Source organism: Schistocerca cancellata, chromosome 11 (genome assembly GCF_023864275.1).
Source record: "Schistocerca cancellata isolate TAMUIC-IGC-003103 chromosome 11, iqSchCanc2.1, whole genome shotgun sequence".
Taxonomy (NCBI): Eukaryota; Metazoa; Arthropoda; class Insecta; order Orthoptera; family Acrididae; genus Schistocerca; species Schistocerca cancellata.
In genome coordinates, this window is record NC_064636.1 from 101,052,263 (window position 1) to 101,079,861 (window position 27,599).

A 27,599-nucleotide genomic window follows, 5' to 3' on the forward strand; every position below is an offset into this window, starting at 1 on the left:
GTAAGCTTAACTAACCTAAGGACATCACACACATCGATGTACGAGGCAGGATTCGAACCTGCGACCGTAGCAGCCGCGTGGTTCTGTGTTTTGCACTTCAAAAAAGTTATTGACTTATCATACACCTCATGGAATCACTTGTTCATGCGTGTAGGCCGGTCAAAAACAGGTAACCCTTAATTGCTGCAATCGGAAGTGTGACCTGTACCAGACACGGCATTAAATAAGAGAAGAAGGGGTGAGATCGACTGAGAACTATACTATGGACGTGAGTCGGCGTCGGTCTGAGGTGCCTGTTTGTCTGCCTCCTTAGGAAAGCACATCGCATTGTAATAAAGATTTTCATCAGCATTTCGTAACTCCCGAATGTTGCACTGCCATAATGCACGCAACATTTCCAAATCCGAAAGGGAGTCGTTTCGTCTGTACCTCTCATCGTAGCAGCAACGCAATTCCGTAGAGAAGCTAGAATGAGATATCCGTAAAGACGGCAAATGGTATTCAAGTGTAGTCGAACTGAGCACAGCCATTTCGATTGCACGTGAGCAAATGTTAAGCTGACTGTTACAGAAACGTGGACGGAGTATAATGGGTCGTTTGTTTCCGTTCGTTCCTCAGATAGGTTCCTTTTCTAAAAATTAAGGAGACGGAGCCATATTAGTTGAAGCTGAAGATTTGTCTTTCTTTCAGTTGCTCGAACCTATCTCAAAGAGTCACACAGTAAACAATTACTGAAAAAACTAAACTCAGTCCGAACAGGCCGTGGAATGCCCTACGATACCGACCGGCCGCCGTGTCATCCTCAGCCTACAGGCGTCACTCGATGCGGGTATGTAGGGGCACGTGGTCAGCACACCGCTCTCCCGGCCGTACGTCAGTTTACGAGACCGGAGCCGCTACTTCTAAATTAAGTAGCTCCTCAGTTTTGCCGCACAAGGGTTGAATGCACTCCGCTTGCCAATAACGTTCGGCAGACCGGATGGTCACCCATCCTAGTGCTATCCCAGCTCGGCAGCGCTTAACTTCGATGATCTGACGGGAACAGGTGTTACCACTGCGGCAATGCGGTTGGCTACAAAATTTCTAGGACGAAATGAAAAGTATTTCTTCCAAATTTTGTGTTCTGTTCTGAATATCGGTTGTGGTATTACACGTCACGCATTTTACTCGGTCGACTTCGCCTATTCGCTGGCGTAAGTTGCAATCCTCTCTCTGGTGCGAGAGGGCTCCAGACCGCAGCGTACAAGATGGCGGTGTGTAACATAACTATGTCAGTGCGTGAGGAACAGCGTGCTGTAATCGAGTTTCGGAGTCGAACAGTTGGTCCACACACGGAGCACCCTCTCCTCCAGCATGACACGAGGGAGCAGCTACGTCTGCAATAGTCCGGCGCCTCGGGCTCTCTGTCACTCACCAGCCTCCACACAGCCCCGAAACGGCCCCATTCGGCTCTCATGCGTTTCCCAAAGTTACGCCGATCTGACGAAAGCCGTGGGACTCCCAACAACGCCGAATCGGACCTCTTTTTGCTCGGCGTAGTGCAGAAACCCGGCCTGCTGTGGACTCAAGTCGCTGGAAGTCCCCTGTAGAAAAATTGAGCAACGCTGCCTCTATAGCCGTCCATAAACGCGAAAATCTTCCAGTGCGAGATTCCGTGCACAAACTGCCCTCTAAACTATGTCCCATAAATGTTTGATGGATTCATGTGGGAGGATCTGGGTGGCCAAATCATTCGCTGGAATTGTCCAGAATTTTCTTCACGTCAATGGCAAATAACAGTGGCCTGGTGACATGGCGTATTGCCATCCATAAAAGTCCCATTGTTGTCAGAGAATATGAAGTCAAAGAATGGCCGAAAATGGTCTCCAAGTAGCAGAACGCAGCCATTCCCAGTTAATGATCGGTTCACTTGGATCATAGGACCAAGTCCATTCCATGTAACGACATGCCACACCATTATGCATCCACTATCAGCCATATATGTATTCCAGTAGGTACAGATCACGTACATTTACTGGCCAAGACGTCATTATGAGTTCACTGTAATGCCTCTCAAACTACTGTAGCACAATTATGACCCTGCAACACGGACAGTTATCCTGCTGAAAGATGCCATCGCCATAGGGGGAGACTTCAAGCATGAAGCGATGCCGGTGGTCCGCAACGGTGTTCACGTAGTTGACTGCCACCATGACGCCTTTGGTTACGACCAGGGATCCCACGGAAGCCCAACTGAATGTACCCGACAGCATAGTTCTGTCCCCACTCGTCTGCATCTCTGGCGCGGTTTCGTGCAGCCATTCGCCTGGATCACGGCATGTAAGCACCCATCCATCGACCTGGTGTAACAAGAAATGCTGTTCAGTCGGCAGGCGACACGATTCTATCGATCCGCAGTGAAAACTCAGTGCTGCTGTGCCCACTTCAGTCGTAACTGACGATGTCGTTGGGTCAACACAGCTACACGTTGGGGTCGTGTGACGTGGAGCTCCATGTTCAACAGTGGCCTCTGAAGTGCGCCCCGAAACACTTGTACCGGCACCGGCGCTGTGCTCTGTCGTCAGAACTGCCACAGATCGCGGCCTATCCTGGATCACACAGTGGGGAATCCTCCAAACTCTACGTTCTTTGATTAGACGTCCTCCAGTCGTCCAGTACCATACAGCCTGTGCGTTATTCCACCAGCCCTCAACTACTTCCCATAGGTGCTCACGACATTGGTACGCAAACAAGGGACCAGCTTCGCTGTTTCGCAGGTTCTCGTTTCAAGCAGCAGTGCCCTTTGTTCAAGTCGCTTATATCAGTGGATCTCGGCATTTGTCGCCCGATCTTCGGTATAATGACTGCCCTTTCGTGTCTCTTCCGTTTACATTCTGTCCTTACTGCGCCACGCGCCCGCAGCCCCACCAGGAGGCGTTCAGTCGGTCTCGCGCTGGCTTTGTCTTTGACTGGTACTGGACGACTGGACGACGTCTAATCAAAGAACGTAGAGTTTGGAGGATTCCCCACTGTGTGATCCAGGATAGGCCGCGGACTTTGACTTTTTTGGTTCATCAGTGTATGTCCTCCACACAGTGTTGGACTCGGGCGCTAATGACCGTAGCAGTTTTTCGCCCTAAAACCAAACCGAAACAAAACAAACAGTGTTTCACTGAGGCCGTCATAGATCTGGGGCAGCGAAACCAAATGAAGCCCCCGGCCTGCTTGGAAATGGACGTATTTCTGGTGCGCATTTTCTAAAAAATGAATAAGACAGATGTAATGGCTGACAAAAAAGTAAAGTACTTATATTGTGTGTTATACGCTCTAGTAGCTGGAATATACATACTTAAACACACAACTGAGAAACACAGAATTTGAAACAGGATATAGCACAGCAACCATATTGTAGAGTGCAAAGCAATTAAAAAGACAACAATAACACAATTAGCTTCTATTTTATATGTCTGGAAACAAACCTTGTACAATTATATCATTTAGTTATGTAGACTTAGTTTAAAATATAAGTTATTGTTAATTTTATTATGGTGCATTCACTGAAGCACCAAAGAAACTGGTATAGGCATGTGTATTCAAATACAGAGATACGTAAACAGGCAGAATACGGCGCTGCGGTCGGCAACTCCTATATTAGACAAGTGTCTGGCGCAGTTGTTAGACCGGTGACTGCTGCTACAGTGGCAGGTCAGCAAGGTTCAAGTGTGCTTGAACGAGGTGTTGTAGTCGGCGCTCAAGCGATCAGACACAGCATCTCCGAGTCAGCGATGAAGTGGAGATTTTCGCGGACGACCACTTCACGACTGTATCGTGAGTATCAGTAAGCCAGTAAAACATCAATACGGCCTGAAAAAGAACCTGCAAGAGCAGGACCAACGACGACAGCAGAGAACTGTTCAACCTGACAGAAGTACAACTGTTCTGCAAATTGCTGCAAGTTTCAGTGCTGGGCCATCAACGAGTATCAGCGTGGGATCGATTCAGCGAAAAGTCATCGATATGGGCTCGTGTACCCTTGATGATTGATGAACACAAAGTTTTACGCCTCGCCTGGGCCCATCAACACCGACATTGGATTGTTGATGACTGGAATCATGTTGCCTGGTCGGACAAGTCCCATTTCAAACTGTATCGAGCGCATGGACGTGTACGGGTATGGAGACAACCTCATGAATCCAGGGACGCTCCAAGTTAGCATAGGACTGTTCAAGCTATTGGTGGCTCTTTAGTGGTGTGGGGCGTGTGCAGTTGGAGTGATATGGGACCCTTGATACGTCTAGATGCGACTCTGACAGGTGTCACGTACGTAAGCACCCTGTCTGACCACCTGCATCCATTCATGCCCATTGTGCATTCCGACAGAGTTGCGTAATTCCAGCAGGACAATGCGACACACTATATGTCCAGAATTGCCGCATAGCGGCTCCAGGAACACTCTTCTGAGTTTAAAAGCCTCGGCTGGAAATTTGTGGTAAGGTCTTATGGGAACAAACTGCTTAGTCCAACGGTCCCTAAGCTTACACACTACTTAATCTAACTTAAACTAACTTGCGCTAAGGACGACACACACACACATCCATACCCGAGGGAGGACTCGAACCTCCAACGGGGTAAGCAGCTCGGACCGTGAGAAGGCGCCTCAGACCGCGCTGCTACACCGCGCGGCCTTCCGGTGACCACAAAACTCCCAGGACATGAACATTACTGAGCATATTTGGGATGAGATGCAATGTGCTGTTCATAAGAGATCTCCACCCCGCTCCTACTCTTACGGATTTATGGACAGCCGTGCAGGATTCATGGTGTCAGTTCCCTCCAGCACACCTTCAGACATTAATGGAATCGATGCCACGTCGTGTTACGGCACTTCCGCGTGCCCGTGAGGGCCCTACACGATGTCAGGCGGATGCAGCAGTTTCTTTGGGTCATCAGTTTATGTTGGTGCCTTTATATCACTGAAATTCTGAATAACTTCATTGACTTCTGTTTCATATGAAACTTTTCTTTCGGTTGATGAAATGGTCAGATTCGCTAGTCGTTCTTGATTCAACGTAGAGCGGAAACAATTTTAATATTAATTTCAGTTTAGAAAAAATTCTGAGACATAAATGGTCATCAAGTACTGGATTATTAGTGACGTACAGGGTAAAGAGTCACGGAAATCTCGTCATACAGACATAGCGTCATCGGAAGCTTCAAGAACGAATTTTGTTTCCGAAAGTTTGGAAAATTTGGCTAATTTCCTTCACGGTCGTATATCGCTGTGACAGTCTTGTACTTTATAGATCGGTCTACGCATTCAAACACTGATCGACGAACTACTTACTGATCGCCAATCTAAAGCCATGAGCTAGTTGAGCAGGTATTGTTTTATTTAGGCTCCTATTTCCTCATCGCTGAAGTTAATGTCCATATCATTGCAATTTTTAGTGTCAACCGTAGTTCATGTCATAACTAAATTCTCAATCAGGACTTTTAATTAAGCGACTCCTTGATTGAAAGTCATTTTTGGAGACTGGGCTAAATTTAGCTCCTCCAGTGTAGTGTGCCAACAGATGATGTACTCGTAAATCAGAAAGGTGAAGCCTCATAGAGCTGGGAGGATCGTGCTTGCTGGAGATCTAGCACCAAGCTTTGCCTTCCACGAATCTTTCATGTCTTCCAGAATGTTTTCAATTATTTCGACGTTTTCGTTTACGACTTAAACTGCATTGTAATCAGCACACAGTCATTTTGCCGTTTCTTCTACAAGTAATTCCCATGTACATGTGCAAGACGAGAAGGGTTAATATAACTTTTCTACAGTTCCAAAACAGACGACGCTGGAGGGAACACATGAGAATACATGAACTCCACAAATATTCAGGGAATGATTTGCGTTCGGACTGAACAGAACTTTCGGACTAACTTTTCGAATTTTTCTTCTTGTACTCCTCCATGTATACCTGATATTAATGCGATATTCTCATAATCTTGAGCCCTGCACGAAGCATTATCCATCACATCTTTTTCCAGCTGCAGTTGAGTATCTTTTCATATATCTCTGCAGTACTGCCTGACGTAAGGAAACATAAGGAGAGCCCTCAGACTTCCAGTATGAAGTCTTGTATAGTAACGGTACTTACAGTCCAGCTGAGTATATAGTAGAGGTATCAATAGACGTTTCATGTAGAACAACTGCGTCTAGCTGACAACTGTTTATCTACCAGGAACTATTAGTACAACAGTTGTAAACTGTGGTGGATGTGTCGGCAAAGTATTAGAGCTCGAGGTGCTAACAGAAAGCACTGATGCTCAAACGGTAATAGGCACTAAATTCGGAGATAAGTTCAGCCGAAATCATTGAACAGGACCTAATCCTGTTCAGAAAGGATATTTTTTTTTTTTGTCATCAGTCTACTGACTGGTTTGATGCGGCCCGCCACGAATTCCTTTCCTGTGCTAACCTCTTCATCTCAGAGTAGCACTTGCAACCTACGTCCTCAATTATCTGATTGACGTATTCCAATCTCTGTCTTCCTCTACAGTTTTTGCCCTCTACAGCTCCCTCTAGTACCATGGAAGTCATTCCCTCATGTCTTTGCAGATGTCCTATCATCCTGTCCCTTCTCCTTATCAGTGTTTTCCACATATTCCTTTCCTCTCCGATTCTGCGTAGAACCTCCTCATTCCTTACCTTATCAGTCCACCTAATTTTCAACATTCGTCTATAGCACCACATCTCAAATGCTTCGATTCTCTTCTGTTCCGGTTTTCCCACAGTCCGTGTTTCACTACCATACAATGCTGTACTCCAGACGTACATCCTCAGAAATTTCTTCCTCAAATTAAGGCCGGTATTTGATATTAGTAGACTTCTATTGGCCAGAAATGCCTGTTTTGCCATAGCGAGTCTGCTTTTGATGTCCTCCTGGCTCCGTCCGTCATTGGTTATTTTACTGCCTAGGTAGCAGAATTCCTTAACTTCACTGACTTCGTGACCATCAATCCTGATGTTAAGTTTCTCGCTGTTCTCATTTCTACTACTTCTCATTACCTTCGTCTTTCTCCGATTTACTCTCAAACCATACTGTGTACTCATTAGACTGTTCATTCCGTTCAGCAGATCATTTAATTCTTCTTCACTTTCACTCAGGATAGCAATGTCATCAGCGAATCGTATCATTGATATCCTTTCACCTTGTATTTTAATTCCACTCCTAAACCTTTCTTTTATGTCCATCATTGCTTCCTCGATGTACAGATTGAAGAGTAGGGGCGAAAGGCTACAGCCTTGTCTTCACCCTTCTTAATACAAGCACTTCGTTCTTGATCGTCCATTCTTATTATTCCCTCTTGGTTGTTGTACATATTGTATATTACCCGTCTCTCCCTGTAGCTTACCCCTACTTTCTTCAGAATCTCGAACAGCTTGCACAAATTTATATTGTCGAACACTTTTTCCAGGTCGACAAATCCTACGAAAGTGTCTCGATTTTTCTTTAGCCTTGCTTCCATTATTAGCTGTAACGTCAGAATTGCCTCTCTCGTCCCTTTACTTTTCCTAAAGCCAAACTGATCGTCACCTAGCGCATTCTCAATTTTCTTTTCCATTCTCCTGTATATTATTCTTGTAAGCAGCTTCAATGCATGAGCTGTTAAGCTGATTCTGCGATAATTCTCGCACTTGTCAGCTCTTGCCGTCTTCGGAATTGTGTGGATGATGCTTTTCCGAAAGTCAGATGGTATATCGCCAGACTCATATATTCTACACACCAACGTGAATAGTCATTTTGTTGCCACTTCCCCAATGATTTTAGAAATTCTGATGGAATGTTGTCTATCCCTTCTGCCTTATTTGACCGTAAGTCCTCCAAAGCTCTTTTAAGTTCCGATTCTAATACTAGTTCCCCTATCTCTTCTACATCGACTCCTTTTTCTTCTTCTATCACATCAGACAAATCTTCACCCTCATAGAGGCTTTCAATGTATTCTTTCCACCTATCTGCTCTCTCCTCTGCATTTAGCAGTGGAATTCCCGTTGCACTCTTAATGTTACCACCGTTGCTTTTAATGTCACCAAAGGTTGTTTTGACTTTCCTGTATGCTGAGTCTGTCCTTCCGACAATCATATCTTTTTCGATGTCTTCACATTTTTCCTGCAGCCATTTCGTGTTAGCTTCCCTGCACGTCCTATTTATTTCATTCCTCAGCGACTTGTATTTCTGTATTCCTGATTTTCCCGGAACATGTTTGTACTTCCTCCTTTCATCAATCAACTGAAGTATTTCATCTGTTACCCGTGGTTTCTTCGCAGCTACCTTCTTTGTAGCTATGTTTTCCTTCCCAACTTCTGTGATGGCCCTTTTTAGAGATGTCCATTCCTCTTCAACTGTACTGCCTACTGCGCTATTCCTTATTGCTGTATCTATAGCGTTAGAGAACTTCAAACGTATCTCGTCATTCCTTAGTACTTCCGTATCCCACTTCTTTGCGTATTGATTCTTCCTGACTAATGTCTTGAATTTCAGCCTACTCTTCATCACTACTATATTGTGATCTGAGTCTATATCTGCTCCTGGGTACGCCTTACAATCCAGTATCTGATTTCGGAATCTCTGTCTGACATGATGTAATCTAATTGAAATCTTCCCGTATCTCCCGGCCTTTTCGAAGTATACCTCCTCCTCTTGTGATTCTTGAACAGGATATTCGCTATTACTAGCTGAAACTTGTTACAGAACTCAATTAGTCTTTCTCCTCTTTCATTCCTTGTCCCAAGCCCATATTCTCTTGTAACCTTTTCTTCTACTCCTTCCCATACAACTGCATTCCAGTCGCCCATGACTATTAGATTTTCGTCCCCCTTTACATACTGCATTATCCTTTCAATATCCTCATACACTTTCTCTAACTGTTCATTTTCAGCTTGCGACGTCGGCATGTACACCTGAACTATCGTTGTCAGTGTTGGTCTGCTGTTGATTCTGATTAGAACAACCCGGTCACAGAACTGTTCACAGTAACACACCCTCTGCCCTACCTTCCTACTCATAACGAATCCTACACCTGTTATACCATTTTCTGCTGCTGTTGATATTACCCGATACTCATCTGACCCGTACTATATCTAGATTGAGCCTTTGCATTTCCCTTTTCAGATTTTCTAGTTTCCCAACCACGTTCAAGCTTCTGACATTCCAAGCCCCGACTCGTAGAACGTTATCTTTCCGTAGATTATTCAATCTTTTTCTCATGGTAACCTCCCCCTCGGCAGTCCCCTCCCGGAGATCCGAATGGGGGACTATTCCGGAATCTTTTGCCAATGGAGAGATCATCATGACACTTCTTCAATTACAGGCCACATGTCCTGTGGATACATGTTACGTGTCTTTAATGCAGTGGTTTCCATTGCCTTCTGCATCCTCATGTCGTTGATCATTGCTGATTCTCCCGCCTTTAGAGGCAATTTCCCACCCCTAGGACAAGAGAGAGCCCTGAACCTCTATCCGCTCCTCCACCCTCTTTGACAAGGCCGTTGGCAGTATGAGACTGACTCCTTATGCCGGAAGTCTTCGGCTGCCAATGCTGATTATTTATCAAAATTTAGGCAGTGGCGGGGATCGAACCCGTGACCGAAGACGTTTTGATTATGAATCAAAGACGCTACCAGCTATCATTCTTGTAATGCAGCTTTACAAGCAGAGTGCGACCTTGCAATTGAGACAGTCACGGCGAACGTTGCAGATGCGGAAGGAGGAAAAGCCGTGTACCCGGCGTGTTTATACCAACTTCACTGGGTCGTGCGCATGGCAGGTGTTTTCATGTACGTATTCTGACACATACAGCGCCATCTACTGACCAATCTTCACACAATTTTTTTTTTCTTCTGCCATACGTTTTCCTCCTTCTCCGATAATATTCCGTTGCAAATTGACGTAATTGTGAGGGGAGGTGCTATTTCTACAGCATTTTGAAAGTTTAATTATGATTACTCTGTTAGTGTCACCAAATTCTGACTCTTAACAGCAAATATGTTGTGACAAAAGAAATGTAGGGCATTACTTATTGAACGACCCTCGTACGGTTGAATAAATGGCCTCTAGCATAGATACCATACACTTCCGGGCATAAGTTAATTAGACCTTTTCTGGTCTGTATCCTCACTTCAGTCAATCCTTAGAGCTTGTACATGGTGCAGAAATCATCCTATATATTAGTGTATATGAAGCACCAACGTATTGTTTTGTCAGCACTTGGTTTCAGGACAACATTCGTTGTGTCGACACGAGTGCTTGAAGACCCCTTGCAATGTATTGTTTGTGCCCGGCAGGGTCCGTACGCTATGAAGACCGTGGACTTTGGCGCCTGCGACGACGGGGAATACCCGGGGATGCTGGTGAACGTGTCGCTGATCTTGGACGAGGCCGCCAACGAGACGGCCTACACGGGGGAGTTCACCGCCAGCTACGACTACCTGGCGGACGACTGCGAGGTGAGCGCTCGGCGGCAGCGCGGCTCCCTGTGTGCTGCGTCGCCCAGCTCTGGAGCACACACGAGTTGTCCGATGTAAGGGGCGATTAGGCTAAGCTCTGCACCTCACCTGGTTCCGAAGCCGTTTACAATGTCGTAATATCGTTTCCACTGGGTGAATTGTGAGGAAGCACTCACTAAGCGGCACTAAGCGTAATTCCATTGCTAATTACTTACAGAGAAGGCAACAGCCTTGCCGCAGAGGTAGCACTGCTTCCCGTCACATCACCGAAGTTAAGCGCTGTCGGGCTGGGCCAGCACTTGGATGGGTGACCATCCGGTCCACCGAACGCTGTTGTCAAGCGGGATCCACTCAGCCCTTTCGAGGCCAATTGAGGAGGTACTTGACTGAGAAGTAGCGGTTCGGGTCTCTTAATCTGGAGAGCTGCGTGCTGACCACATGGTCCTGCATATCCGCATACAGTGAGGCCTGTTGGCCGAGGATGACACGGCGACCGGTCGGTACCGTTGGGGCTTTATGACCAGTTCGGGCAGAGTTTAGTTTAATTACAGAGAATTAGATATCGACGTTTTTTCCTTTTCTTTTTAATGCAACTGTAGCAATTTATCCAGGTAGAATCGCAGTTGCACGACGACGTTGCACTATTTTCGGAGTAGTTACAACACCTGTCTGGTTTGATCTTGAAGTGGTTTGCCGTCGTAACGCGGAACTCGTAATTTCTTAGCCAAATAAGAAATACGTCACGTCTGATAAAGAGGAAACAAAGTTTATAGAAAGACGTCTTCAATACACCATGAGCTGTATTAGAACTATTTTATTTCCCAAAATCGGTTTTTCGGGTTAATAACACATCACCAGTGGCATTTGATACACAGGAACAAACGATTGTATGTACATCTATTTCTACAAAATGATAACTGTACATATACAGCAGTAATATAAGTCTACTTACATTATGCTTTATATAGCAATGACATATCTGTCAGTTAATATGACAGGATCTGAAATATTTCCCATAACATACACTGAATAGCAAAAGAAACTGGTATAGGCTTCCGTATTCAAATGCAGAGATATGTAAAAAGGCAGAATAGGCGCTGCGGTCGGCAACGCCTGTATAAGACAACAAGTGTCTGGCGCAGTTGTTAGGTCGGTTACTGGTTGGTGCTACGGTCATCGGTCCCTAGGTCGGTTACTGTTGCTTTGGCAGGATATCAAGATTTAAGTGAGTTTGAAGGTCGCGTTATAGTTGGGGCATGAGCGATGGTACACAGCATCTCCGAGGTAGCGATGAAGTGGGGATTTTCCAGGATGACCATTTCACGAGTGTACCGTGAATTTCAGGAATCCGGTAAAACATGAAATCTCCGACATCGGTACAGCCGGAAAAAGACCCTGCTAGAACAGTACCAACGCCGACTGAAGAGAATCGTTCAACGTGACAGAAGTGCAATCGTTCCGTATCTTGCTGCAGATTTTAATGCTGGCCCATCAACAAGTGTCCGCATGCGAACCATTCAACGAAACATCATCGATATGGGCTTACGGAGCCGAAGACCCACTCGTGTGCCCTTGATCACCACACGACACAAACCTTTACGCCTCGCCTGGCCCGTCAACACCGACACTGGATCGCTGATGACTGTAAACATGAGGCCTGTACGGACGAGCACCGTTTGAAATTGTATCGAGCGGATAGACGTGTATGGGTATGGAGACAACCTCGTGAATCCATGGACCCTGTATGTCAGCAGGGGACTGTTGAAGCTGGTGGAGGCTGTGTAATGGTCTGGGCCGTGTGCAGTTGAAGTCATGTGGGACTCCGGATACGACTAGATACGACTCTGACAGCTGAAGCGCACGTAAGCATCCTGTCTGACCACCTGCATCCATTCATGTCAATTGTGTATTCCTACGAACATGGGCAATTCCATCAGGACAATGCGACACCCCACACGTCCAGAATTGCTGCAGAGTGGTCCCAGGAACAATCTTCTGAGTTTAAACACTTGCGTTGGCCACCAAACTCCCTAAATATCTGGACTGCCTTGCTACGTGCTGTTCAGAAAAGATTTCCACCCCCTAGTAATTTTACGGATTTATGCACAGCCCTTAAGGATTCATGTTGTCAGTTTCCTCCAGCACTACTTCAGACACTAGTCGAGTCGATGCCACGTCATGTTGCCGCACTTCTGCGTCCTCACGGGGGCCGTACACGATATTAGACATGTTTCTTTGGCTCTTCAGTGTATTTCAGATCCTGTCGTATTGACTGACAGCATGTCACTGCTACACAAGCGCATGATGTAAATAAACTTATATTAGAGCTATATACGTTCAGTCACCATTTTGTAGAATTCGATGCACGCACAGTTGTTTGTTCCTCTGTACCAAATGACACTGGTGATGTGTTTTAAAACCGAAAAACGATTTTGACAAATAAAACAATTCTAGTGCAGCTCATGGTACGCTGAAGACGTCTTTCTATACCCTACCGGTACGCAGGGCAACGGAGGAAGTGTAGCGTCCATTCTGTCTGCGTCGTACGCACCTGTTGAGTGATGGGCGGCACTTGAGTAGCCGGTTAATTAGAGAGACTGCAGAAGACGCGTGGAATTCTACCGCTCGGATCTGATGCAACATCAGGACAAAAGGCCCTTCCTTCAAAGAATTCTCTTTACCGAAACTCATGAAACGTACTTACCTTTCTTTATACCTCTGTTCCCTGTTTTAAAAATCCATGTAATTTTTTACATGCACCTTCCTTGCAATGGGCAGACAGAAACGAGACCAGAAATTTTAACGTTAGATACCACCTGCTTTGTTTTGCAGTGGAAGCGTCTGTTCTATCACATCTAGCCAAGTACTATTAGCACCAGTTTACTAAATGGTTCAAATGGCTCTGAGCACTATGGGACTTAACTTCTCAGATCATCAGTCCCCTAGAACTTAGAACTACTTAAACCTAACCAACCTAAGGACATCACACACTTCCATACCCGAGGTAGGATTCGAACCCGCGACCATGGCGGTCGTGCGTTTCCAGACTGTAGCACCCCGGCCGGCACCAGTTTACACTTTTTTAAGCAGACCCACATGGCTGCAACACAAATTTCCATATAAGGCACCAATAGGTTACATGTTGAAAACAGTTAAAGTCAATGTTGTAAATACTACAAATACTCCGAAACAGCTATTAGGATCTAAAAGAGTGAAACGCAACTGAATTTGTGTCCCTTGAACTACGATATTACCAGCACAAAGTCCTGAAGTTCCATTTGAAAGATCGAAACTGATACCGATATGCACCAAGTGATCAAAAGTACCCGGATACTCCCAAAAACATACGTTTTTCATATTAGATGCATTGTGCTGCCACCTATTGCCAGGTACTCCATATCAGCGACCTCAGTAGTCATTAGACATCGTGAGAGAGCAGAATGGGGCGGAACTCGCGGATTTCGAACGTGGTCAGGTGACTGGGTGTCACTTGTGTCAGACGTCTGCACGCGAGATTTCCACACTCCTAAACATCCCTAGGTCCAATGATTCCGATGTGATAGTGAAATGAAAACGTGAAGGGATACGTACAGCACAAAAGCGTACAGGCCGACCTCGTCTGTTGACTGACAGAGACAGCCAACAGTTGAAGGGGGTCGTAATGTCTAATAGGCCGACATCTATCCAGACCATCACGCAGGAATTCCAAACTGCAACCGGATCGACTGCAAGTACTATGACAGTTATGGAGGTGAGAAAACTTGGATTTCATGGTCACACATCACGCCGGTAAATGCCAATCGGCGCCTAGCTGGTGTAAGGAGCGTAAATATTGGACGACTGAAGAGTGTAAAAACGTTGTGTGTAGTGACGAATCCCGGTACGCAATGTGGCGATCCGATGGCAGGATGTGACTATAGCGAATTCCCGGTGAGCGTCTTCTGCCAGCGTGTGGTTCAAATGGCTCTGAACACTATGGGACTTAACATCTATGGCCATCAGTCCCCTAGAACTTAGAACTACTTAAACCTAACTAACCTAAGGACATCACACAAGACCCAGTCATCACGAGGCAGAGAAAATCCCTGACCCCGCCGGGAAGCGAACCCGGGAACCCGGGCGCGGGAAGCGAGAACGGTACCGCACGACCACGAGCTGCGGACAGCAGCAGTTGTACAGAATAGCCAACTCTCGTAGTGGTCAAGTAGGCCAAGAGGTTTGCGCTACTTGAGAGAAATCCACCTGCGTTAGGTTGGTAGCGGAAATGGCGTCTTTAGGTTTTACGGGCCACGCGGAGCGTGGAAGAGGCTGGAGAAGAAAAAGGGAGGTAGTCTTCCGCCAGTACGGGAAGCGTCCACAGCTGTGCTCCAGTCGGAGGAGGGTGAGTTAGACTGACCGCGTGGCGCTCTGTTACTTGGCGAGAGAAGAGCTGTTAGCTTTTGGTCTCGCTTTACAACTCTGAAAGATTGCTTTGCCTTGCCGCAGCAAGGAATGCAAAACTTTGGCAGATTTTTCTTTTAGAAAATTTCTATAGGAGACTTGGATCCGCCGGAAGAGCGCCACACAAAGGTGTCGATAAGAAGTGAGCACTCGCTTCCGTATGAATGTCTGTCTGCTTTCAGCTGTGCCTGTATAAGCTTTTATTTTCCTAAATATTAATAGCTTCACCTTCTCGTAAAATTTCCTTGTTTTATGTATCTTTCGTCCGAGGGGGGCCAACCACGTGGTTGAAAATTAGAGTTAGTTGGGATACCGTCATCACTAACTGTCCGATCTCATGTTTGTTTTAAAGAATGTTAACTGTTCATGATTATGTGATGTGATATTGTTACAACTTGGCCACGATACCTGGAGATTGCGTCTCCACAAACCACGTTGGCACGCGGGTGTACTGCGAAACGTGTACCGCTTCACGAGTTCTTGCGACCAGTTATCAGGCAACAGCAGTTGTATGAATGATTCACACCAATGATTTTAGATGTAGATTATAACGGTGAATGTATCGATGCTTTTCTTTAATGTTTTAGGAATTAATGTTATCACGAATTGTGTACATGCCTCACATCCATTATCAGGAATAAATGATTTTATCTATAATTTTCTCTTGTGTTCCGAGGTTACGTTTTTGCACCTGAGCCACTCACCTCGTAGCTTTCCCGTTAGCACATCCAACGCGTTTCCTTACGCACAGGTCCAGTGATTAGTTTCTCCCTTTATTTTAAAACAAATGCCTTACATTAAGTCTTATTTTCAGATGTGTTCCTGGGAGCAGATCTTCTGCACAGTGTCGTTGCATGTGCTATTTCATTTTAAATGGTTGAATCTCGTGAACAGTGCACGGGCAATACTATTAATTACATCGCATCCCCTATGAGCGATATCGAGACGTATGCATTTTTTATGAGTTTTTGGTCTGTGATCAAATTAATTTATTTTCCGACTCAGCCAAACCTTTGATTAGTTGTATGGTTAGAGTCGGTGGCGACCCTAATTTTAGCGTTATAACCCATAGAAGCAGGTTAGTTACAACCTCTCCTCAGTTCTGCACTCCGTGAAGAAGGGCTGCCATGCCCCAAGAAATCTTCCAGCGTCTGAATGTATGCCTGCGAGAGTGGAAGCTGTCATCAAGGCTAAGTGTGGGCCAACACCATACTGAATTCCAGCATTACCGATGGAGGGCGCCACGAACTTGTAAGTCATTTTCTGCCAGGTGTCCGGATACTTTTGATCACACAGTGTAAGTGTAATTAAAATAGATATGAAAGTTGACTTTACGTCATTTAGTGGTAATTAAATAGATGTTGTTGTTGTGGTCTTCAGTCCTGAGACTGGTTTGATGCAGCTCTCCATGCCACTCTATCCTGTGCAAGCTTCTTCATCTCCCAGTACCTACTGCAACCTACATCCTGCTTAGTGTATTCATCTCTTGGTCTCCCTCTACGATTTTTACCCTCCACGCTGCCCTCCAGTACTAAATTGGTGATCCCTTGATGCCTCAGAACATGTCCTACCAACCGATCTCCTCTTCTAGTCAACTTGTGCCACAAACTCCTCTTCTCCCCAATTCTATTCAATACCTCATCATTAGTTATGTGATCTACCCATCTAATCTTCAGCATTCTTCTGTAGCACAACATTTCGAAAGCTCCTATTCTCTTCTTGTCCAAACTATTTATCGTCCATGTTTCACTTCCATACATGGCTACACTCCATACAAATACTTTCAGAAACGACTTCCTGACACTTAAATCAATACTCGATGTTAATAAATTTCTCTTCTTCAGAAACGCTTTCCTTGCCGTTGCCAGTCCACATTTTATATCCTCTCTACTTCATCTACATATACATCTACATCTACATGATTACTCTGCAAGTCACATTTAAGTGCTTGGCAGAGGGCTCATCGAACCACAATCATACTATCTCTCTTCCATTCCACTCCCGAACAGCGCGCGGGAAAAACGAACACCTAAACCTTTCTGTTCGAGCTCTGATTTCTCTTATTTTATTCTGATGATCGTTCCTACCCATGTTGGTTGGGCTCAACAAAATATTTTCGCATTCGGAAGAGAAAGTTGGTGACTGAAATTTCGTAAATAGATCTCGCCGCGACGAGAAACGTCTTTGCTTTAATGACTTCCATCGCAACTCGCGTATCATATCTGCCACACTCTCTCCTCTATTACGTGATAATACAAAACGAGCTGTCCTTTTTTGCACCCATTCGATGTCCTCCGTCAATTCCACCTGTTAAGGATCCCACACCGCGCAGCAATATTCTAACAGAGGACGAACGAGTGTAGTGTAAGCTGTCTCTTTAGTGGATTTGTTGCATCTTCTAAGTGTCCTGCCAATGAAACGCAACCTTTGGCTCGCCTTCCCCACAATATTATCTATGTGGTCTTTCCAACTGAGGTTGTTTGTAATTTTTACACCCACGTACTTAGTTGAATTGACAGCCTTGAGAACTGTATTATTTATCGAGTAATCGAATTCCAACGGATTTCTTTTTGGACTCCTGTGGAGCACCTCACACTTTTCGTTATTTAGCGTCAACTGCCACCTGCCACACCATACAGCAATCTTTTCTAAATCGCTTTGCAACTGATACTGGTCTTCGGATGATCTTACTAGACGGTAAATTACAGCATCATCTGCAAACAACCTAAGAGAACTGCTCAGATTGTCACCCAGGTCATTATTAGATCAGGAACAGCAGAGGTCCCAGGACGCTTCCCTGGGGAACACCTGATATCACTTCAGTTTTGCTACAAACTGTGACCTTCCTGAAAGGAAATCACGAATCCAGTCGCACAACTGAGACGATACCCCACAGGCCCGCAGCTTGATTAGTAGTCGCTTGTGAGGAACGGTGTCAAAATCTTTCCGGAAATCTAGAAATACGGAATCAACTTGAGATCCCCAGTCGGTAGCGGCCATTACTTCATGCGAATAAAGAGCTAGCTGCATCGCACAAGAACGATGTTTTCTGAAACCATACTGATTACGTATCAATAGATCGTTCCAAAAAATGGCTCTGAGCACTATGGGACTCAACATCTTAGGTCATAAGTCCCCTAGAACTTAGAACTACTTAAACCTAACTAACCTAAGGACATCACACACACCCATGCCCGAGGCAGGATTCGAACCTGCGACCGTAGCAGTCTCGCGGTTCCGGACTGCAGCGCCAGAACCGCTAGACCACCGCGGCCGGCAGATCGTTCCCTTCGAGGTTACTCATAATGTGTGAATATAGTATATGCTCCAAAACCCTACTGCAAATCGACGTCAATGATATAGGTCTGTAGTTCGATGGATTACTCCTACCACCATTCTTAAACATTGGTGCGACCTGCGCAGTTTTCCAATCTGTAGGTACAGATCTGTCGGTGAGCGAGCGGTTGTATACGATTGCTAAGTAGGGAGCTATTGTAGAAGCGTAATCTGAAAGGAACCTAATCGGTATACAATCTGGACCTGAAGACTTGCCCGTATCAAGCGATTAGAGTTGTTTCGCAACCCCTAATGTATCAACTTCTAAGAAACTCATGCTAGCAGCTGTTCGTGTTTCAAATTCTTGAACATTCCATTCGTATTCCCTGGTGAAGGAATTTCGGAAAAGTGCGTTCAATAACTCCGCTTTAGCGGCACAGTCGTCGATAACAGTACCATCGGCACTGCGCAGCGAAGATATTGACTGCATCTTGCCGCTTGTGTACTTTACATACGACCAGAATTTCTTCGGATTTTCTGCCAAATTTCGAGACAATGTTTCGTTGTGGAACCTATTAAAGGCATCTCGCATTGAAGTCCGTGCCATATTTCGTGCATCTGTAAATTTTAGCCAATCTTCGGGATTTCGCGTTCTTCTGAACTTCGCATGGTTTTTCCGTTGCCTCTGCAACAGCGTTCGGACCTGTTTTGTGTACCATGGGGGATCAGTTCCATCCCTTACCAATTTATGAGGTATGAATCTCTCAATTGCTGTTGCTACTATATCTCTGAATTTGAGCCACATCTCGTGTACATTTGCATAGTCAGTTCGGAAGGAATGGAGACTGTCTCTTAGGAAGGCTTCTAGTGACACTTTATCCGCTATTTTAAATAAAATTATTTTGCGTTTGTTTCTGGTGGATTTGGAAGAAACGGTATTGAGCCTAGCTACAACGACCCTGTGATCACTAATCCCTGTATCAGTCATGATGCTCTCTGTAGTAACCAAAACCAACTGCGGGAACGCCTTGGGCTGCGGATCGGAGCCGCCAGGCGGGGAAGCCGGCGGCGGTGGAGCACGCACCACCGGGTAAACACAGGACGAGTCGGACGGCAGACCAACGACAACTGACAACAACCGACCGCGACTGACCATGACCGACACAACAAGGAAGAGATAAACAACGGAGGCTTGTGGAAACCACAACACCAAACACCAACAGTAAATCCACTAGGAACCAGAGCCGGGCAAATGTCAACAACGAGCAACGGCCAGAACGCAGTACCGCCGAGATAGAAACGCAATCCAGAGCGAGTACCAGACTGACTGGACTCGGGCAGAGCGGGTCCCTATATACGAAACCGGAGGGAGCGGCTATTGGCCGCGCTCTGCACGTGGCATAGTGGTGGCGCCCTCGCTGCGCGGAATAGACGCCGCGGAGTTGCTGAAACACGAGTCCGTGCCTAGATAATGCAAGGGGAAAACACAAAGAATGTATGAACTAACCTGTACAAATGCCTAACGACTGCGCTACAGTCTGCCTGAATTTACGATTACAGTAACTAAAACTCGAAATTACACCTCCTATACGAAACGCAATTTAAGTAAGAATCTACGAAGTAAACACAGAAAAGAAGCTATATACGTATCTTCCTGCGCTGTAGATGTGCACCATCATCAGTTATTTTGCTCCCCAAATAGCAAAACTCCTTTACTACTTTAAGCGTCTCATTTCCTAATCTAATACCCTCAGCATCACTCGACTTAATTCGACTACATTCCATTATCCTCGTTTCGCTTTTGTTAATGTTCATCTTATACCCTCCTTTCAATACACTGTCCATTCCGTTCAACTGCTCTTCCAAGTCCTTTGCTGTCTCTGACAGAATTACAATGTCATCGGCGAACCTCAAAGTTTTTATTTCTTCTCCATGGATTTTAATACCTACTCCGAACTTTTCTTTTGTTTCCATTACTGCTTGCTCAATGTACAGATTGAATAGCATTGGGGAGAGGCTACAACCCTGTCTCACTCCCTTCCCAACCACTGCTTCCCTTTCATGTCCCTCGACTCTTATAATTGCCATCTGATTTCTGTGCAAATTGTAAATAGCCTTTCGCTCCCTCTATTTTACCCCTGCCACCTTCAAAATTTGAAAGAGAGTATTCCAGTCAACATTGTCAAAAGCTTTCTCTAAGTCTACAAATGCTAGAAACGTAGGTTTGCCTTTCCTTACTCTTTCTTCTAAGATAAGTTGTAGGGTCAGTCAGTATTGCCTCACATGTTCCAACATTTCTACGGAATCCAAACTGATCTTCCTCGAGGTCAGCTTCTACCAGTTTTTCCATTCGTCTGTAAAGAATTCGCGTTAGTATTTTGCAGCTGTGACTTATTAAACTGATAGTTCGATAATTTTCACATCTGACTTTGGTTTTCGAGCGAAGTGGAAAGACCAAATCATGTGAAGCAGTTCTTATAAACGAGAATGGAAACAAGCAATAATTAATTGGTAGGAAGAGAATGAAGGATAGTCAGTGTAAGAATAAAAACTCAAGGAACAAAAACTGGAATTAATTTGTGTGTGACCCTAACAAAGCAGCAACTGACGAGACGAAAACGAGTTTATTCGACGGCTTGCAAGAAGTGGTTGACGAATTTACAGATGGAAGCAAATTATTAATAATGACGGACTTAAATGGGTGAAGTGGGAAAAGATTAAATGATTAAGCTGTAGAGAACGGTAACGGAATGAGGCTGATTAACTTGTGTAAGGTTCAGAAGAGTACTCATATGAATGCCCACCCCAGCACAAAGATGTACATAAATACACTTGGGTCAATCTGTCAAGGGACCTAAAATCCATTACAGAATGTGTAAGAGTGCTGAGGCACCGGGTAATTCAGGTGCAAGATGTAAGGTTAAAAACAGGAATAGACTGTGGCCCTGATCATTTTATTGCTTTTCTGATTAAGACCATGATAAAACAGGAGCAGAACGAGGAGGACTCTGGAAGTGCAGGGCGAGTCAAAAGTCGCAGTACACCCCTCTATGTGGAAAACCCTGCAGGAATGGGGAGACCTGAACATTGCGCTAAGGAATGGTGAGGTGATCTATCCTTTGCTGTACATACACAACGTGGGCGCCATCTTGCAATCTGCTATTTTGAATCGAAGTCGGTATTTTTAAGTGGAAATACGGTTACGTGATATATCAAATAACATCAGCATTTTCCGACAGGCACATTCCTACAAACAAATTCGAAGTGGCAGTTATGGTTATAAAGTTATAACACATTTTTCTTGGAATTACGAGGGGGACTGTTCTCCATAAAAAAAACAGTCATTGAATGTGTTCAGCACGATGTCCCTTTCGGTCAACGCTCATTTCAAGGCGCTGAATCCTATCGTCATGCACTCGCAGAAGGATTTCTGCAGAGATGTTGGCACACGTTTCTTCAGTGCGTTCTTCGAGATGATAGTCAGTTTTTAATTTTCTCTGCATATACGAGCTGCTTTAAATGAGCCCATAGGTAAAAGGCAAGCAGTGTGAGATCAGACTGTGTGGACGATGTGGCCTATTTTACACCATATTTTAATTCTACGTGACGATGCTTTGCTGAGTGTATTTATATGTTTTGATGATGCCATTACGTTTTTAACACATTAGGACACGGTGTAGAACAGGTACGCTTTACCTTATTTTATCTGTACATTCCCGGTTTGTATCAGAGTATATCGTGATAAGAAGTACTGTATTGTTTTGAAAGATAGACTGCCCACTAGTAATTCCTGATTGAAATCGGTCACTGTCGAAAGACTTTATATCGTGGTCAAAGACTGGAATAAAAAACATTTGACAGTACCTGGATCACTGTTTATATTCGTGACTATGTAGCAGCTTGTGAAACTTCCTTCTGTGTTACCTATATAAACCCGACCCCAATTACGAGGAATTTGATATACACAGGGTGTAGTCAAAGGATGTCGTATATCTTTTGTCGATCTTAAACATCCTTTTGTTTTACTGGTGGGTCTGAAGGTAGTTTACATCAGGCTTGTTGGTATTTTTAAAAATATCTGGAGTCTGATATATCAATATTTAACAAAGTAACAATACCGGCTCTCGGTACACCGAGAAAAAGTATTGATTTATATAGACAACAAAAAATATCGACGTACGGGCTTCACATTGTATATATGCTGCCGGTCTTAGAGCTGTATATTAAGTACTGATTTATTACTACAGCCTTCCTATCCCCCTTCGAGCAAGAATTGGAAGGAGAACGATGCACGTTCACGCCTGGTGATAGCCCCTTTGCTAACAATGGTAGCTGCAAGTAAGTGGAACAATATGAGGCGTCAGATGGATCCTTCGTTCCGTTTCGTCACGCATCGGATTTGTTCGGAACACTTCATGTCGACTTCCATGCTTTTTTTTTTTTCATTTCTGCCAACGCCAGCGACGTAGCACTTGTGTCAAAACCACGTGGTGGAGCTAAAAGCTACAGTTTCTGTTGGTAGCGCCCAGCGCCGGTTCCGTCAGCATTTCCCCTCACACGTGTCTGCCCACCGCGGAGACCAATCTAGTCATTTATATTTTTCAAATGTGCAAATGTGTGTGAAATCTTATGGGACTTAACTGCTAAGGTCATCAGTCCCTAAGCTTACACACTACTTAACCTAAATTATTCAAAGCACAAACACCCATGCCCGAGGGAGGACTCGAACCTCCGCCGGGACCAGCCGTACAGTCCGTGACTGCAGCCCCTAGACCGCTCGGCTAATCCTGCGCGGAATTTATATTTTTGTTCATCCTTTTCAGCAACTGTTTTAGAATGCCGAATCGAAGAAATAACACACTAGTTGCGCTAAAAATTGTTTTTTAATGCAACTGGTGTGCTGTTTCTTCACATTGAAAATCTTGTCATCAATTCAACCCGCAAACATCCCCGCCCCCCTCCCCCTGGTGCTATCGGACATACTTCTTCTCGTGTACCACATATGCTTGCTTCACACAGTCAAAGAGAGAGACTGTATGTCAGGATACCTCAAAAGCAGTAAGAGTCCTTCACACATCGGCACTCGATATCGCCATTTTGATGTCTATATATTGTGGAATACATATCGCCTATATGTATCGATATTTTTTGAAGAAATATCGTTATATCGATATTTTATCAACAGATCCAGTTTCCACACTATACTTGCTCAACACTTTCCCAATGCGATCTGTAATCATACTGATGAACGGAATTAAAACTTTCCCTTTGGGTGACCGTTGGTCCTCGTCCATCATGATTCTCTCCCTATTGCGAAGTGCTCGATCTATCTCCTTGTTCCAATAACCATCTTTCTTGAATGTCGACCGTAGATTTCAAGCTCATCTTTTAAATAAGTCGGTTCACAAGTTCTGTCCACCCTGTCCACCAAGGTTTTAATCGTACCTCTTTTTGGTTGGGGTGGTGGTCAGAATCTTTGTGCAGGCAATGGTCAGTGTGCGCGGCTTTTTCGTGCACCCTATAGCGCAACGTCCCGTATCCTCACTTGATAAGAGACACACGCGAGCAAGCCAGTTGGCCATTATTCTCCGCCTCCGTACTAAATTTTAGTTTCGGGTTGATACTCTTGAGATGTCTCAGGAAGGCATACAATTCCTCTGCACCGTGCGTTCACACTGTGAAAGTATCGTCGGCGTAACGGCGCCACGGTGCTGGTCTTTTACCGGCAGTGTGCAACGCCCGTTGCTCAAAATCCTCTGTAAACAAGTCGGCCACAGCCGAACTAAGAGCCAACTTGCCAAGGGAGTCGGAGAGGAAATGTTAGGAGAGAGTTTTATATATCTGGCACGGCGTATTAGGCCAGAAGTTTTAAGTGACGAAATTCGTAACACTTAATTTGACAGTCCACGGTCGTGTAAAGGCATTAAGTTGTCAGACTTGTCCTTCCTTTAAAGCAATTTTACAGCTTCTTGCGATTCCTCCTTTTTTTTGCCCCATTTCTCTAAGAACAGCACCTCTCCTTTTGGACGACGACATGTAGGCCAGTTAATAAAATTTACAAACTGCCTGTGGTCTGTCTCGGGTCTTTGGCCGACGTTAGTCTGATAATTTTTCCCGACATCGCTGCAGCACGAGAGTCCAGAATTGGCTTACCTTGATGCTTTCTTCTTTCTTGTTGAAGCTATTCGCGTGTTTGTGTATTTCCACAGCTTCTATGAACAAGCGGGTGTGATAGTTCTTCTCTACAGCCAGAACTTCCGTGTCGGCGAACTTTACTACGTGGTCGGTCTCACACAGCGCGAGATCTGCCACGGCCGATTTCTTTCCGAGCCTCCAGTGTCGTTTATGTTGTGTGATCCTGGTGTTGATTGATCGTCTAGTCATTCCGACATAAACTTTTCCGCATGTGCACTGCATGCGGTATATTCCCGACATTGCAAGTGGGTCCATTCTCCTTCGCCGATTTGAGACATTCTTTGATCTTCTTTGTCGGTACGTAAATAGTCTTTACGCCTTGTTTGCGCAATATACGGCCGATACTGTCCCTCACTCTGGGAATGTGTGGCAGTAACAAGCGTATTAATCACGCCACTTTTCTGGCTAGGGTGGTGGTTTGACAGTTTGTGCAGGTAGCGGTCCGTGAGCGTCGGGTTTCGATACACCTCGTCTCCCACGTTTCCACCGCCGCTTGTGCCCAGCACGTCTAGATATGGTAGGTTTTTTTTCCTTTTCTGCTTCCCTGGTAAATTTTATGCTGGCGCGGAGGCTGTTCAAGTGTCTTAGGTAGCTGTTTGTAACCATGGTTCCGCGCATCAAAGGTATGATCTACGTGTCTGTACCGCACTTTAGGTTTACAAGGCGCCAAGTCCAGTGCCTGTGCTTCGAAATGTTCCATGAAGAAGCTGGCCACCACTGAACTAAGATGGCTACCCACGGCGACCCGTTGCTGCTGTTCATAGAGGTTGCCATTCCACGTGAAATAGCTCGCGGTCAGACATGCATGAAAGAGCTTGGCGATGTCTTGCGTGAAAATGGGACTGATGTTCTCCAGAGAGTAAGCAAAGAAACAACATCGTATCTGACCAGGATGTCGTTCGGTGCGTGTTTTAGTTTCTTCAGCTTCTTAATGAAATGTCCTGAGTCGACGGCCGGTGTGGCCGAGCGGTTCTAGGCGCTATGGTCGCAGGTTCGAATCCTGCCTCGGGCATGGATGTGTGTGATGTTCTTAGGTTAGTTAGGTGTAACTAGTTCTAAGTTCTAGAAGACTGATGACCTCAGATGTTAAGTCCCATTGTACTCAGAGCCATTTTTTTGTCCTGAGTCCTTTATATATGTGTCAGTCTTCACCACTTGCGGCTGGAGCAGAGAGGCCAAGTTTTTCGCCAGTTTATACGTCGGTCACCCAGTTGAAAGTTAAATGGTTCAAATGGCTCTAAGCACTATGGGACTTAACCTCTAAGGTCATCAGTCGCCTAGAATTTAGAACTACCTAAACCTAACTAACCTAAGGACATCATACACATCCATTCCCGAGGCAAGATTCGAACCTGCGACCGTAGCCGTCGCGCGGTTCCAGACTGCAGCGCCTAGAACCGCTCGGCCACACTGGCCGGCAGTGGAAAGTTATCCATACAGCCGAGACAGTAGAACTTCTGTGTTGTGCAGCTTCCTCTGTATGTATGCAGGCAGAAAGCATGCCTTGATTAACCGATCTGTGTTCCATGTGATACGCTGCATCGGATATGCGCTTAGTTTTCAGTATGTCATGGGACCTAAGAGGTCCCGGATCCTCAGCTATTAATCTTCGGTGTTCATTACGACGGTTGCATTTCCCTTATCGGCAGGCAGTAACAATATACTACTGTCGGCCTTAAGCATCTTGACAGCTTGTACCTCTTCTTTCTTCAGGTTGCAAGCAGATTGTTTAATAATCGTTCGGGGAAATTATGAAAGCACAACACACTAGCACGCAACATTTTTTTTATTCATGCCCTTATTGAATAATGAACTCATGCCGCAAATTTCTAATAACACTTGGGGTTCTGAAACGGTTCAGTCTGGGACGACGTTTCCAACACTAGCGTCGACATTAAGCAGTATTCACGTATGCAGCCTGAGCACTTACTGCGGCGACTCTGTAATGAAGCACGGTGTCTTTAACGGCTCTGGCCAACTCCAAACAACAGCCCTCGACTTCCCCGTGCTGCACTCTCCAAACGAGCAGCGTCGTATCGGGTTGTGGATACCAGAGAGCATGGCGAGCAGAAGAGAAAGTGTGTTGAATCCCCTAGTTGACCGGTTCCGCCACGAGAGAGCATAGGGAGAAGAAGAGAAAGTGTGTTGACACCTCTAGTTGACCGATTCTGCCATGAGAGAGCATAGGGAGAAGAAGAGAAAGTGTGTTGACTCCTCTAGTTGACCGATTCTGCCGTGAGAGAGCATAGGGAGAAGAAGAGAAAGTGTGTTGACTCCTCTAGTTGACCGATTCTGCCGCGAGAGAGCGTAGGGAGAAGAAGAGAAAGTGTGTCGACTCCTCTAGTTGACCGATTCTGCCACGAGAGAGCGTAGGGAGAAGAAGATAAAGTGTGTCGACTCCCCTAGTTGACCGATTCTGCTGCGAGAGAGCATAGGGAGAAGAAGAGAAAGTGTGTTGACTCCTCTAGTTGACCGGTTCTGCCGTGAGGGAGCATAGGGAGAAGAAGAGAAAGTGTGTTGACTCCTCTAGTGCCGGCCGCGGTGGTCTCGCGGTTCTAGGCGCGCAGTCCGGAGCCATGCGACTGCTACGGTCGCAGGTTCGAATCCTGCCTCGGGCATGGATGTATGTGATGTCCTTAGGTTAGTTAGGTTTAAGTAGTTCTAAGTTCTAGGGGACTGATAACCACAGCAGTTGAGTCCCATAGTGCTCAGAGCCATTTGAACCATTTGACTCCTCTAGTTGACCGATTCTGCCGCGAGAGAGCGTAGGGAGAAGAAGAGAAAGTGTGTTGACTCCTCTAGTTGACCGATTCTGCCGCGAGAGAGCATAGGGAGAAGAAGAGAAAGTGTGTTGACTCTAGTTGACCGGTTCTGCCACGAGAGAGCATAGGGAGAAGAAGAGAAAGTGTGTTGACTCCTCTAGTTGACCGATTCTGCCGCGAGATGTTAGCTGCTCCGCTTGTAACCCATGGCAATTTCAATGCACGAACATGGTTAACGAACCGGATCTTATATAATTGAATGTAAAATATGTGGGTTTAATTAACGTACCTCAGCGGACATCAGTAGTCAGGTGGTTTTGATTAGTTTCCAGGAAGACTTCGACATTTTTTGAGGCCTTTATGTAACGATTAATCAGTTTAGGTTTGTTGACTCGGTGCCATCTAATCTCGTGGCTTATTTTCCCCTCGACAATATTTTGCCATTGGCTACTGAG

General features: G+C 45.4%; 2 protein-coding genes across 2 annotated transcripts in view; one reads left to right on the forward strand and one right to left on the reverse strand.

Annotated features, from left to right (window-relative positions):
* LOC126108932 (speckle-type POZ protein-like) overlaps nucleotides 1–27,599 on the reverse strand; it is a 333,552-nt gene that overhangs the window by 101,610 nt on the left and 204,343 nt on the right. The window lies entirely within an intron of this gene.
* The window catches only part of LOC126108930 (uncharacterized), a 102,993-nt gene that overhangs the window by 3,139 nt on the left and 72,255 nt on the right, over nucleotides 1–27,599 (forward strand). The window contains exon 2 of the mRNA XM_049914300.1: nucleotides 10,310–10,471. Within this exon, the coding sequence (XP_049770257.1) occupies nucleotides 10,310–10,471 (162 nt within the window). The remainder of the gene's footprint in view (nucleotides 1–10,309; nucleotides 10,472–27,599) is intronic.